At 41.4% G+C, this 15,056-nt stretch overlaps 1 protein-coding gene across 1 annotated transcript in view; it reads right to left on the bottom strand.

Moving 5' to 3' along the window:
- The window catches only part of TMC2 (transmembrane channel like 2), a 96,019-nt gene extending 81,293 nt beyond the window's left edge, over positions 1 to 14,726 (bottom strand). Inside the window, 1 exon segment of the mRNA XM_070471815.1 lies at positions 14,693 to 14,726. Coding sequence (XP_070327916.1) covers positions 14,693 to 14,726 — 34 coding nt within the window.
- Between the last annotated feature and the right edge of the window lie 330 nt (positions 14,727 to 15,056).

The following is a 15,056-nucleotide window of genomic DNA, read 5'->3' as shown; positions in this document are numbered from 1 at the left end:
ACAATAGGAACAAAAAACACCATACCAGAGGTGAAGGATACCTTTGATGGGTTCAGAAGTAGATTGATCATAGTCAAGGGAAAAAATCAGTTGAATGAAAGATATGTCGATAAAAACTTCCCAAACTGAAAAGCAAAGAGAAAAAAGGATAAAAAATATAGAGCAGAATATCACAAGAACTATCAGACAATTACAAAATGTGTAACAGAGTAATGGGGATACCAGAAGGAGAAGAAAGAGAGAAAAAAATAGAAATATTTGAAGCAATAATGGCTGAAAAATGTCCAAAATCAATGACAACCACCAAACCACAGATGCAGGAAGCTCAGAGAATAGCAGGAAGCACAAATGCCAACAAATGCAAATATGCTTTAATACAAAAGCATATTGTATTAAAACCACAGAGAATCAAAGACAAAGAGAAAATCTTGAAAGAAGCCAGAGGGGGGAAGAAAAAAACTCATTTTACCTATAGAGGAAGAAAGATAAGAATTACATTAGATTTCTCTTCAGAAACCACACAAGCAAGAAGAGAGTGAGGTGAAATATTTTAAAACAATAAAAGGAAAAAAAGCCCCACAGCCTAATCTTGTATTAAACAAAATTATTCTTCAAACATAAAGGAGAAATAGACTTTCTCAGACAAACAAAAGTTGAGTCGACTTAGCTTGCAAAAAATGTTAAGTTCTTCAGAGAGAAAGAAAATGATGTAGGTCATAAAGAAAGCGTTCAAGAAGGAACGAAGGACATGTAAAATGTTTTATTTTTCTTATTCTTAATTTAACAGACAAGTTTGTTTAAAATAATAATAGCACAATATATTAGATGATTATAGCTAATAGGTAAGCAAAATGAGTGACAACAATGTCAGAGAGATGAGAAGGAGGAACTAGGAACACTGTCATAAAGTACCTGTACTACCCACGAAGAGGTATAGTTTTGTTTGAAAGTGGGCTTGACTTTGTTCTAACTGTATATGGCAAACTCTACTGTAACCACTAAAAAAAAAAGTGAAAAAGGAGTATGATTGATATGCTACAAAGGAAAGAAACTGGAGTCATATAAAATGCTCAAACAAAGCCACAAATTCAGGAAAAAGAGTGGAAGACAAGAATAGGAACAAAAAACAAGGGCAATGAATAGAAAAAAGCAACAAATATGGTCAATGTTAATAATTTCAAATGTCACTGGTCTAAATATAGCAATTAAAGACACAAATTGTCAGAGTGAATTACAAAAGACAAATGTATGTTGTCTATAAGAAATCCACCTAATATAAAGACACATATAGACTAAAAGTAAAGGAATGGAGAAAAAATATCATGCTAACAGTAACCAAAATAAAGCTAGAATAACTGTACTAATTTCAGACAAAACAGATTTCAGAGCAGGGAAAGTTACCAGGGATAAAGTAGGGCATTAGGGAGATTTGGGGGAGAATGGATATATGTATATGTATGGCTGAGTCCCTTTGCTGTTCATCTGAAACTGTGACAACACTGTTTATAGTTAATTGACTATACCCCAGTACAAAATAAAAAGTTTAAAAAACTAGTAAACAGGTAGGTTCTCCAAGACGACATAACAATCTTTCATATCTATGCACTTAACAACAGAGCACCCAAATATGTGAGGCAAAATCTGATAAAACTGCAAAGAGAAATGGACAAAACCACTATTACAGCTGGAGACTTCAACACACATCTATCAGTAACTGAAAGATATAGCAGGCAGAAAATCAGTAAGGACATAATTGAACTGAACAGCACCACCAGTCAAGTGGATCTAATTGACATTTGTAAAACATTTCATCCAACAACAGCAGAACACACACTCGTCTTGAGGAATTTACCAAGATAGACAACATTCCGGCCCATAAAACATAAGTTAACAAATTTAAAAGGATAAAAAATATTCAAAATATGCTGTCAGATCACAATGGAATTAAATTAGAAATCTCTAAGAGAAAGATAACTTAAAAAACACCAAAATGATTGAAGATAGAACAACACACTTTTAAATAACACATGGGGTAAAGAAGTCCCAAGAGAAATTTTAAAATACTTTGAACTAAATTTAAATGAAATTAAAACTTATCAAAATTTGTAGGAAGGACTTTCCTGGTGGTCCAGTGGTTAAGAATCCACCTGCCAATGCAAGTGAGATGAGTTTGATCCCTGGTCTGGGAAGATTCCACTTGCCGCCGGGCACCTAAGCCTGTGCATCACTACTCAGCCTGCTCTCTAGAGCCTGTAAGCCCCAACTACTGAAGCCTGTAAGCTTTAGAGTTCAGGCAACACAACTAGAGAAAGTGTACAAGCAGCATCGAAGATGCAGTGCAGTCATAAATAAATAACTGAGTAGTAATAAAATAAAGAAGCTCATTTGATTGGTTCATATCAATGTGTTTATATAAATTAAATATTCCAAAAAATCCTAGGAATTTGATAAGCATTTAGCAAATGAATTAGTTTAATGCATGTGTGTGTGCATTCTCAGTCACTGAGTTGTGTCCAACTTGTTGCAATTCCATGGACTGTGGCCTGCCAGATTCTTCTGTCCACAGAGTTTTCCAGGCAAGAATATTGGAGTGGGTTTCCATTTCCTACTCCAGAGGAATTAGTTTAATACTTCTGGTTTAATAAGAACAAACATGTCTTCTTTGATTTTTCAGCATTAAATATAATACAATATTGTAGTTTTATTCTACTTAGTTTATTCCTAAATTTACATTGGTTCATTGATTAAATATGCTAGCATTATTTCTGTTGTTGTTCAAACACTAAGTTGTGTCCAACTCTTTGTGACCCCATGGACTGCAGCACGCTAGGCTTCCCTGTCCCTCACTATCTCCTGGAGTTTGCCCAAGTTCATGCCATTGAGTTGGTGATGCTATCCAACCATCTCATCCTCGCTGCCTTCTTCTCCTTTTGCCTTCAGTCTTTCCCAGCATCAGGGTCTTTTCCAGTGAGTCAGTTCTTCACATCAGGTGACCGAAGTAGTGGAGCTTCAGCTTCAGCATCAGTCCTTCCAATGAGTATTCAATGTTGATTTCCTCTAAGATTGACTAGCTTGATCTCCTTGATATCCACGGGACTCTAAAAAGTCTTCTCCAGCACCACAATTTGAAAGAATCAATTCTTTGGCACTCAACCTTCTTTATGGTCCTACTCTCACTCCTACATGACTACTGGAAAAAATGTAGCTTTGATTATATGGACCTTTGTTGGCAAAGTGCTATCTTTGCTTTTTAATACACTGTCCAGGTTTGTCATAGCTTTCCTTCTAAGAAGCATGCATCTTTTAATTTCATAGCTGCATTTACCATCTGCAGTGATTTTGGAGCCCAAGAAGAGAAAATTGTCACAGCTTCTACTTTTTCCCCTTCTATTTTCCATGAAGTCATGGGACTGGATGCCATGATCTTTGTTTTTTGAATGGTGAATTTCAAGCCAGCTTTTTTAGTCTCCTCTTTCACCCTCATCAAGAGGCACTTTAGTGCCTCTTCAGTTTCTGCCATTAGAGTGGTATCATCTGCATATCTGAGGTTGTTCATATTTATTCCAGCAGTCTTGATTCCAGCTTGTGATTCATCCAGCCCAGCATTTCATATGATATACTCTGTATAGAAGTTAAACAGAGTGACAATATACAGACTTGTTGTACTCTTTTCCTGATTTTGAACCAGTCCATCCCATGTAAGTTTCTTACTGTTGTTTCTTGATCCTCATATAGGTTTCTCAGGAGATAGGCAAAATGGCCTGGTATTCTAATCTCTTAAGAATTTTCCACAGTTTGTTGTGATCCACACAGTCAAAGGTTTTAGCATAATCAATGACACAGAAGTAGCTGTTTCTCTGGAATTCCCTTGCTTTCTCTATGATCCAACAAATCTTGGCAATTTGATCTCTTATTCCTCTGCCTTTTCTAAACTCAGCTTGTACATCTGGAAGTTCTTGATTCAGGTACTGCTGAAGCCTAGCTTGAAGGATTTTGAGCATAACCTTACTAGCATGGGAAATGAGCAAAATTGTCTGGTAGTTAGAACATTCTTTAGCACTGCCCTTGTTTGGGATTGGGATGAAAACTAACTTTTTCCATTTCAGTGGCCACTGCTAGGTTTTCTGAATTTGCTGACATATTGAGTTCAACACTTTAACAGCATCATCTTTTAGGATTTGAGCTCAACTGGAATTCCATCACTTCCACTAACTTTGTTCACAGCAATGCTTCCTAAGGCCCACTTGACTTCACATTCCAGGATGTCTGACTCTAGGTGAATAACCACACCATCATGGTTATTCAGGTCATTAAGACCTTTTTGTATAATTCTTCTGTGTATTCTTGCCATCTCTTCTTAACCTCTTCTGCCTCTGTTAGATCCTTACCGTTTCTGTCCTTTATCATGCCCATCCTTGCATGAAATGTTTGTTTGATATCTCCAGTTTTCTTGAAGAGATCTCTAGTCTTCCCCTACCTATTGTTTTCCTCTATTTCTTTGCATTGTTCATTGAAGAAGGCCTTCTTATCTACTCTTGCTTTTATCTTAAACTGTGTGTTCAGTTGGGTATATCCTTCCCTTTCTCCCTTGCTTTTCACTTCTCTTCTTTCCTCGGCTACTTGTAAAGCCTCCTCAGACCACCACTTTGCCTTCTTGCATTTCTTTTTCTTTGGGATGGTTTTGGTCACTGCCTCCTGTACATTACAAACCTCCATCCATAGTTCTTCAGGCACTCTGTCTATCAGATCTAATCCCTTGAATCTATCTGTCACCTTCACTGAATCATATGAGATTTGATTTGGGTCATACGTAAATGAGCTAGTGGTTTTCCCTACTTTTTTCAATTTAAGCTGGAATTTTGCTATATGGAGCTGATGGTCTGAACCATAGTCAGCTCCAAGTCTGGTTTTTGCTGACTGTTTAGAACTTCTCTATCTTCAGCTGCAAAGAATATAATCAATCTGATTTTGGTATTGACCATCTGGTAATGTCCACATGTAGAGTCATCTCTTGTGTTGTTGGAAAAGGGTGTTGGCTATAACCAGCATGCTCTCTTGACAAAACTCTGTTAGCCTTTGTCCTGCTTCATTTTGTAATCCAAGGCCTAAGTTGCCTGTTACTCTAGGTATCTCTTGACTTCCTACTTTTGCATTCCAATTCCCTATGATGAAAAGGATATCTTTTTTGGTGTTAGTTCTAGAAGGTCTTTGATAGGTCTTCATAGAACCAGTCAACTTCAGCTTTTTAGGTATTAGAGTAGTTGGAGCCTAGACTTGGATTACCATGATGCTGAATGGTTTGCCTTGGAAATGAACTGAGATCATTCTGTCATTGTTGAGATTGCACCCAAGTACTGTATTTTGGACTCTTTTGTTGACTATAAGGGTTACTTCACTTCCTCTATGGGATTCTTGCCCAAAGTAGTAGACATAATGATCATCTGAATTAAATTTGTGCATTCCTGTCCATTTTAGTTCACTGATTTGTACTCCACTCTTCCCCAGTAGCATATTGAACACCTTCCAACCTGGGAAGCTCATCTTCTGGTGTCATATCTTTTTGCCTTTTTATACTGTTCATGGGGTTCTTGAGACCACCACTGGAGTGGTTTGTCATTCACTCCTCCAATGGACCTCGTTTTTTCAGCATTATTTTTGCATCATGTTTAAAATTATGAAGTACCTAAATTTGTGCTTAATTAAATTGATTCATTATTATGAACATTTGATTTCAATAGTATTTATATTTTATAGTATCCCAGTTGCAAGATTAATTTCCAAGATTTAGGACTTACCTGGTGGTCCAGGGGTTGAGAATCTGTCTGCCAATGCAGGGACATGGGTTTGGCCCCTGGTGTGGAAAGATTCCCCATACCACAGGGCAACTAAGCCCATGATCCATAACTACTGAAGCCTGTGTGTTGTACAGTCAGTGCTCCACAACAAGGAGAAGCCACCACAATGAGAAGTCTGTGCACTGCAAGTAGAGAGTAGCCCCTGCTCCCTGCAACTAGAGAGAGCCTGAAGGCAGCAACAAAGACCCAGCACCAAAAATAAAATAAATAAATTAATTAATTTTAAAAATTCCAAGATCTATAGGTATCTTGAAACTTTGGACTGATATTAAAGTGAATTAATGAATATTCATTGGATGCTTAGCTCATTCTAAATAAGATGGAATTCCAAAACATTGATTGTGCTACATGCTAAATCACTTCAGTTGTGTTCAACTCTTTGCAACCCTATCGACCACAGCCCTCCAGGCTCCTCTGTGCATGATTGCTAAGCATTATTTTAAGTATGGGCTTCCTTCATAGCTCAGTCAGTAAAGAATCTGCCTGCAGTGCAGAAGACCCAGGTTCAATCCCTGGAGAAGGAAATGGCAACCCACTCCAGTATTCTTGCCTGGAGAATCCCATGGACAGAGGAGCCTGGCAGGCTACAGTCCATGGGGGTGCAAGAGTCGGACACAACTTAGTGACTAAACATTACCATCATTTTAAGTATATATACTTCTGTTTCTTTTTTAAAAATAAGCTACATAAAAGTAATAGCTTCGTGTCTATAAGTGAACATGTACATTCCTTTCCCTTTGAAAAATTATGTGTGGGTTGAATTTGTAGAAAGTTGTGTTATGTGTACTCATGAGTTCTGCTAGTCTGAACTGCTGATGTGTGACACCTGACAAGTATCCATCTTCCCAGCTTGTTTTGTGAAACAAAAGCTTCTTCAGTTAAGAGTTATAACACAGTGAGACTCTACTATGATTAGTTCTGACAGAAAGGTACAACTCTGCATGTAAAGTGAAGAAATGTGCTTTTGTTAAGGGAAAAGGAATAGGTTTGTCCTAAAATGAAATGACAGGTTGTTGCAGAGCAAAAGGAGCATGGTGAAGGGCAAAACCTGAATGGGTACAGAAAATAACAGAAGGTTCATGGAAAGTGAATTTTATCGGCCTCGGATTATAGATGAGTAAATAGTGAGTCTGAGAAGCTATTAAGTATGTTAAAATTCTAACAAAATCTGCTCATTTTTGATGGGCTTGTTTCTATTTATTTTTATTGTTTCTGTTTTTTGCCTTCATCTACAATATAAAGGATCCTCCCATCATTTATCTGCCTATATAGAAAAGATTCTGAGTTTTCCCACAATAATTTTCTGTGTTTTGTCTTGATTTCATTATGGCTTTGGTTATTTAGGGGAAAAAAAGCTTCCTTATTTTTGAAAGTGCTAACGTTCTCAGTAGATGATCATGTTACCTTCTAAGTATATATATATTTTTAAAGTCTTTTTGTCACTTTCAACTAAATAGCCAAATACTGTTTCCAAGGCACCCATAATCCTATCTTGCGTTCAAATCCTACTTGTGTGTGTGTGTGTGTGTGTGTGTGTGTGGCTGCACTGCGCGGCTTGCTGGATCTCAGTTCACTGACCAAGGATTGAACCTGGGCCCATGGCAGTGAAAGTGCTGACTCCTAACCACTGGATCACCAGGGAATTCCCATGAAATCTGAAAACTTTCGATTTCATTTTTCTTCCTAAGACTGATTTGGAAGTGTAAAATGAAGTAAAATTACTTTCAGAATATCTTTTATAACTATCTTTGTGACTTCCCAGACGGCCCTGGGAAGTCACAAAGATTTGCTCTTCCATTTCCTAAAAAAGAGACGTGCCAGAAACTATTAGGGTTATTTGAAATGTTATTACTGTTGGAGTTTCATGGGAAGAGGTGTCAATCAGAACAGATGCTGAGACTTTTCTAGGTTAAACTGGTAAAGGTCAAATGTTAATAAATATTTCAGCAATTGTATGCTCTATGGGCTGCTCCTAGAGATTTGTCAGTGACTTTTCTGCCATGATTTGTTTCTATTTATCAGAGTCCTGATGATGATTTTCTCCTGTTAGGCAGTACTATAATTATAAGTCATAATTCAGTTATCATTTAAGATGTTTATTTGATGACAATTTAAAATTTTGAATTTAACTTTTTAAGGTCAGTGCTTCATCTGACCTCCAGTGTTCAACTGGAGATGAACATCAGCCTTACCTATGGAGTTTTATTAAAATACAGATGCTTAGGACCTACTCCAAATTTACAAAATCTCTTTACTTGATATAGTCTTGAAATATTTTTCTTATATGCTTGGTATGTCTGTATATGTTTTAAATTGTGTGTTACACTTCAAGATATTTTTATCTATAAAGACATATCTTTACCTGTTCAACCATCTATAAATCTGACATAATGCTCATTGTCTATAAAAATGTACTTAATCATTATAGATATTTTGTTCAAAGATTGCCTTAATTGTGTTTGTTTTGTGTGTTATGGAAGCAACCAAACCCTTGTCAATTTCATTATTGCTATGAAATATTTCACTTTTGATGGTTATAAGTTAACCTAGCTGTTTTAAGTCTCTGTTACCTCCAGATACTATTTGTATCCCCAAAGCTTCTTTGAAACCTCAGCTGTGGGCCAGAATTTTCTATTTTCTACAAAGAAAACTTTGTAGAGGTTTCTACTTTCTCAGACCCCTGTCTGGAAGGACTCTGTCAGGTACTGTTAACAACTAGCACAGTAATGAAATGATTAAGCAGTTTGATTCTTAGATTCATGTCCTTCAACTAAAGAGACATAAACCATCCTCAAATTATTGGAAGACTGTCCCTACTGGTGACCTCAGACTGAGGGTTCTCAGGAACCATCCTGAAAGCAGACAGCCTTTGGACGTAGACAGCTGTGCCCAAGATCCACGGCACAAGACCACAGATTGTCACTTTATAATTTGTACTCCTTGATTTTCTGTTCTTTTACCTATATTCTATCCTCTTATTCACTTAAGTCTACATTTCACTGTGTTATTTATAATCCCTATTTCTAATATTGCTGTTTGCATCCTTATCCTTCCTTGGTATGACTCATGTTGTTGCTGTTGTTTAGTCGCTTGGTCATGTCCAACTCTCTTGTGACCCCATGAACTGTAGCCCTCCAGGCTCCTCTGTCCCCATGAGATTTCCCAGGCAAGAACACTGGGGCGGGTTGCCGTTTCCTCCTCCAGGGGATATTCGCAACCCAGGGATCAAACCTGCATCTCCTGCACTTTTCAGGCGGCTTCTTTACCACTGAGACACCTGGGAAGCCCATGACTCTCATATCAGCTACAATTTACTCATGAACTAGTGAAAATGCCAGCTTCTCTTGGGAACCAACCAGCTTTGCTTGGTCCCAGTTCCTTGTAAGAAATCAGTTGGTTTCCCAGGTAGCTGGGACTCACTTTTTAGTTGGCAAACTCCACAGCAGGCAAAGTGGCCAGAAATCCTGCCTCTACTGAAACAATACTTGGGGTCCTTTTGTGATAACTAGTCTTTGCAACTGAACTTTCACTGAAATAGAACTTGGAAGGGGATTTAGGGAACAGGTAGTGGCAGGAGAGTATCTCACATTCATAGGTGTCACAAGTTAAGATACATCATTTTTCTTTTGACCACCCCCGCCCAATGATCTTTGATATTACAAAATCCACTGCCTGACACCAGACTATTCTTCATGAATGGTGTCAAAAGTTTACAGCATTATTTGATAATCCCTTAGGAGTATTTGGCCAAAACCAGATTACTGGGCGACTCCCGATGACTGGTATTGAATCTGGCACAGAAGTCTACTAGCTGCTACCCACAAATTGGACAGGAACTTGTTACATTGGTACACTAATCCCTACTCTCAAGATCACCTCTGACATTACCCAAAGTCCATTTTGGCCCATTGGTTTCTCTGCTAGGAAAAAGAGATCAGTTGGTAGTTTCACTGAAAAAGGAGAAACAGTGGCCCTGATTCTAGAACTGAAACCCTAACTATTCTACAGGAATTCTGGATTCCTCTCTTCTCTCTTCAGGACTCTTCATTTCATACTTTACAAGAGGCCCAGATAGCACGATGAATGTTACATGCTAACACAGAGAGGAAAAGCTATAGGACTCAGACAGAATCTCCGGGGAGGTCAGAATGAGAGGTTATATGAAAGAGTGTTGTACTCACATTCCTACAGACCACTCAGAGATCTTGAACATTACTAAAAAGATCCAGGAAGTAAATGAAGATATCATAAAGCTTGGTAACATGCCTAATGGCCCATGTATAGTTCTGGGACTCCTCCTCATGTTGGGCGTGAGATTGGTTCTCTTGTTCAGTCTGAGCACATGGCTCCTGCCTGACAAGTGAGCTATACACACTCTGGCCATAATCCTCTTAAGCCAGAGTTTTGAAGCTGTTGCACAGCTGCTGTGTGTCAAATGATCCAGCAAAGGGCCCTCCATCAGAAAGAACTGGAAAATCCAACAGACACACAGGTTGAAAGGACCATCAGCAGATACTTGACACACAATTATGGCACCTTAAACAGTAGTGAAGATCTGGGTTGATACTCTCAGCTATTAGTGGCTAGTCCTTCAGTTCAGGCTGAAGAATGGCAAACAGAACTGAAACCATTTCCCCACACTCAGCCTGGACACAGAGAAATCAAACTACACCTCAGTGTCTATATGAAGATGATGTGCTATGCTTCTGTCTTCATTAGCATGACTATTTTTCCAGGAATATCCTGCCTGGAAAATGGCTTGATTGCTCATTATAGAATTTTCTCAGAGACCCATCATCTCTTCAGCAGAAAGCATCACAGACTAATTTGCCTCCTAAGATACTTTTGATGCTTTGATTCAAAATCCTAGCCTTGCTGTTTATTGTGGACTGTTATATTGTGATTCTTACCCAATCCTAATTAAGCCCTCACTTTGAAAGTCCTATCCTAAATCAAACTTTTATTTCTTAATAAATTCTGACCTTATTTTCCTCCTGTGAGATATTGTCAAGACTTTGATTGCTGTAAGCATTAAATCAGTTTTGCCTTATCAACAGACTGTGTTGGTGATATTTAGGGAGCCAGCTCTTGACAATAATTTAGGTAAACATCTTTTAAAAAGAAGGAATAAAAGGTGAACTAAAGGAAAAACAATCTTGGAAATACAGAGGGAGAGTGATGAATTATGGCTAGGGTGTTTGAAAATGCCTTACAAAGAACTGATGTTTTCCCTGAATCTTGAAGGATGAACAAGGGTTTGTCAAGAGAAGAAAGGGGTGGAGATAGAGAGAGTTGGTGGTGAGGTGAGCAGATTCCGGGCAGAGGAAACAGAGGTTTAAAGGGCCCCAGTGAAAATGCCAAGCAGTCTGGGGGTGTAGGTGACCAGGGCAGAGCTGAGTCTTGGGTGTGACTGCTGCTGCGGCAGGGAGCGTGGGGAGAGGAGGTTGCCCAGAGAGCAAAGCCTACCTATGGGGAGCGGGGGGAAATCTACAGGGAGAGAATGTAATGCTGGAGCATCTACCAGATGTGATCACATCAAAGGATCATGACAGCAGCACTGAAGAAGTTGTTGAGGGTGGAGACACCTGATGTAAACACACTGAAAAGTACTGAGTACTAGTTACAGACTCAAAGATAGACAATCACATGTCTGGCAGGAAGGTTTTCTTCACCCACTCCTGCCCTAACCTCTTCTTCTCACCTCTCAGGGGAAGAGGGTTTTGGGTAAGACAATGTAACAACAAATTATTTAGGTGTAATAATAACTCATCAAGTTAGGAAGCTGGTCAGCATTGGCCAGTGAAAGACGGGTTTGTCCTACAGATGCTCTTTGCTGTGCTCAGAAGGGCTTTGGACAGAAACAAATCTACTCTTTCCAAAGACATGGGAAGGAGTGCGAAAAAGTGTGTGTCGCCACAGCTGTGATCTCAGGGAAGAGTCCTAGAACTGAGCTCTGCTCTCAGAGAGGGCAGAGGAACAGAGACAGGGGGAAAGGGATTAATGATTCATCCAAGCCCGCTTCCATATTGGTTGAAAAGACTGGATAAGAAAGTCAATATATGTTTGTGTTCTCTCCTGAACTGTGTATCCTCAATTAGCTAAGAAGTGCTTTTCTTTTTGGTAACGAACTGTCCCAGGCATTCTTCCAAGCACTGTAGACATAACTACAGGGTTCATAAATTTTTTCCAAACTGTAATTCCTAATGTAACCTCATTTCCCAACTGAATGAAATTCATGTGGAATGTGGAAAGCAAGCCAGAATTTGCCTTTCAATCTTCCCTAACCTTTTTTTTTCACAGAAAGCAAACTGCTTTAGCTTTTCTTTCATCGTCAGTTTTCAATAGGCTCCACATAATGCATAATTTAGGAGCTAGGAGGGCAGCTGTCACATTAGGAAGACCTCCAAGCCCCGAATGCACTCACTTACACTTGACAGGCCTCCTCACATTTATGCACCTGACTCAAGTGAAAAATTCAGAACGAAAAATAGGCTGAAAGGAAAACAGAGAAGCTGGGAGACCTAGTGGGTTTGGTTCACCCTCCAGTTCCTCACATTTAAGTATGTTCACCAAATGATACAAGAGAAGGGAGAATTCTGACCCTCCTTTTTGATGGATGGAATTAAAAATTGTAATTATTTTGAGAAGCACACTTTGTATTCTCAGACATATTTTTTCCTTCTTGTAAAACAGAAGCTGAAGGAATAGAATTTGGGTCCCTCAGAGGTGACTCCAGAGGAGATTTAAAATGGAAATCTTTATGTAATTGTGTTTCAGTTCATTGGATGAATTCCCATTATTTAACTTCACTGCATCCCTTGACCACTGGGGTCCCTGAAGTGAAAATTTTGACTCAATTCCTTTTTTCTCTGCACAAGAGAAAATGGTAAGGGGGGAGAGATGTGTATGTGGCATATTTCAGTAGAAAAAGGTTTGTGTTTTAGGCAAAATGACTTTGCATTTCAGGACCATTTGCCCACAGGTGGCCCCTGCAAGGCCCACCTCTTCAGGGGGGCAGAGGGGGAGTTGGGATGGGAGGAGAATGGATGGAAATTGGAAGACAGCAGGGAAATGGAATGTGGACCAGACCAGCATCAACACAGTGTTACCAAGGGCTTGGACCCTCCATGAGGACCCGGCCTCATCCAGCCCTACCGGGGTACTGTGCACTTTCTCACACTCACTCCGGAGTGGAGGAGCTCACACTCTGGAGGGATGGGAAGACTAGACAGGAAGGAGGTGGAGTGGGGAGGAGGGACAGTGGCCATGTGGCAGCTCCGGGGGCAGGAAGGAGTGTTGAGATGCTAGTGGTGCCTCCATAGCCCCTCTCTCTGCTCAGAGTCATAACTCCGCTACACACCTTGCTCTTGGGTGTCCCCCCCACCCCATTACTGACTGCCTCACCAAGGGCTCAGGCCCCAAGTAGTGGGTGAGTAGTAGGTGCAAGAAGGAAGGGGTTGGCTGATGCAATGGGGTAGATCCTGGGGCCAGCTCCCCTATGCTCCGTGTGCCAGCATGGGGTCAGGACCAGTTCTTCTCCTGGGAATGAGATGGGGGATCTCTCTCAACATCTTCCCCCAAGAAGTCCATTACCTCCTGAGACTCTGCTTCCTCACCTACAAGCAGGGCCCTGCCTGGGATGCAAGGAGGAGAAAACGTACCATAACCACACGTCTCCTGACCTGAAGTGCAGGATGCCTGATTCCTGGGTGTGGCTCAAGCTCCCCTGATGGCATTGGAGGGGTCTTCCACCTGTGACTTCAGCTCCTCCTGGAGCAGGTTGTCCCCTCTGGGTAAAACCCTCTGTCTCACAGAGGAGCCGTGTCCACATTTCAGATGGGAAGGTGACCCAGCACTGCTGGCGCTTTGTGAGGGTAAGAGCTTGTCCTCTGGGGTCAGGTTGCCTGGGTGTGAGCTCTGGCTTCACTCCCTACCGGCTGCCTGGAGTGGCATCCTGACCCCACAAGCTGGTGAATGTTCACTGATCTTTGAGGCTCAACTCAGTGTCACTTATTCTGGGCCTCTCCCTTGACTCTCGGGGCTGAAGGCAGGCCCTCTCTGAGCATCCCTCGGCCTCCTCCCCAATTAAACGATTATACCTGCCTTGCGAGGGCTCCTTACAGTGATTGGGGGGTGAGGTGGGGGAAGGCAGGAAGCAGGAGGATGGAAGAGAAGGTTGAGTGGATGGCTGGACTTTCAGCTCCCCAGGATACCTCACCCCATCTCACCTGTGCCCAGAGAGCCGCTCCTTGCCTGCCCCCTCGTGCCACCTCCTCCTGTAAGAGATGGAACAGGTGTGAATGGCTGACCTCTGGAGAGCGCCCTTCCCCACACTGCCCATCTGACCACGGGGACCCTTAGCAGGTTGATAGGGCTGCAGAGGGAACTGGGCTCCAACTGTTTAACTCCACAAGCTCCAGGGCCCCTCATTCTGACATTTTTCTGGCACCCTGGAAACTCATGAGGTCAGAACATCTCCACAATCACAGAGAGAAAGATAGAGAAATCTGTGGAGAGGATTGCTAAGGAAAGATGACTGTTACCAAGGCAGGAGAGGCTGAATGAGCCCGGCGGGCACGGATGGCCTCTGTCACTCAAACTTAAGGCGGGCACAGGCTATTTTTAATCCCTCCAACAGCCCTTCAAGGAGGCTATGGCTGCCTTTGCTCATGGACGAGGCAGGGAGAGCTTGGATAACCAGACTGAGGTTGCTCAGTGAGCAAGTGGCAGGCCCGGCAACTCAAACCTGGGACCTGCAAAACATCCCGTCTACTTCCCTGTCCCCTGCTGCCCAGGAAACCTGGGAAGGGGCTCTGCAGAGATGAGGATAAACTCACCTTCCTCCCCTCGGTTCTTTAGCTGATGGCTCATGGTCCGCAGGGCTCTGTTGGCCCTCAGGCAGGCTCACAAGCCTCGCTCATCCACGGACACCTTCTGTCTGGGATGTTTTGGGGCTCTCATGGTGGTTGGCTTCCTTTCCTGGTAGACAAGGCTCCTTGGCTTGTTTGAGATTGAATGTGGAGGCGGGTGAAGTTTGGGGGAGAGGTAGGGCAGGAGGCGGTGAGTTCCCAGCCCTTCAATCCGGCTGCACAGTCCTCTGCTCAGGTTTCTCTGCAAAGAGGCGCTGTGGTCTCACATTTCAGGCATCACTTACACACGAAGGGGCCCTGGAGGGGACAGAAGCTGCTGGCTCGTTTCCGG

The sequence above is a fragment of the Odocoileus virginianus genome, chromosome 9 (assembly GCF_023699985.2).
Source record: "Odocoileus virginianus isolate 20LAN1187 ecotype Illinois chromosome 9, Ovbor_1.2, whole genome shotgun sequence".
Classification (NCBI taxonomy): domain Eukaryota; kingdom Metazoa; phylum Chordata; class Mammalia; order Artiodactyla; family Cervidae; genus Odocoileus; species Odocoileus virginianus.
The sequence above is the reverse complement of the archived record's forward strand: the minus strand, read 5'-3'. Positions and strand labels throughout refer to the sequence as shown.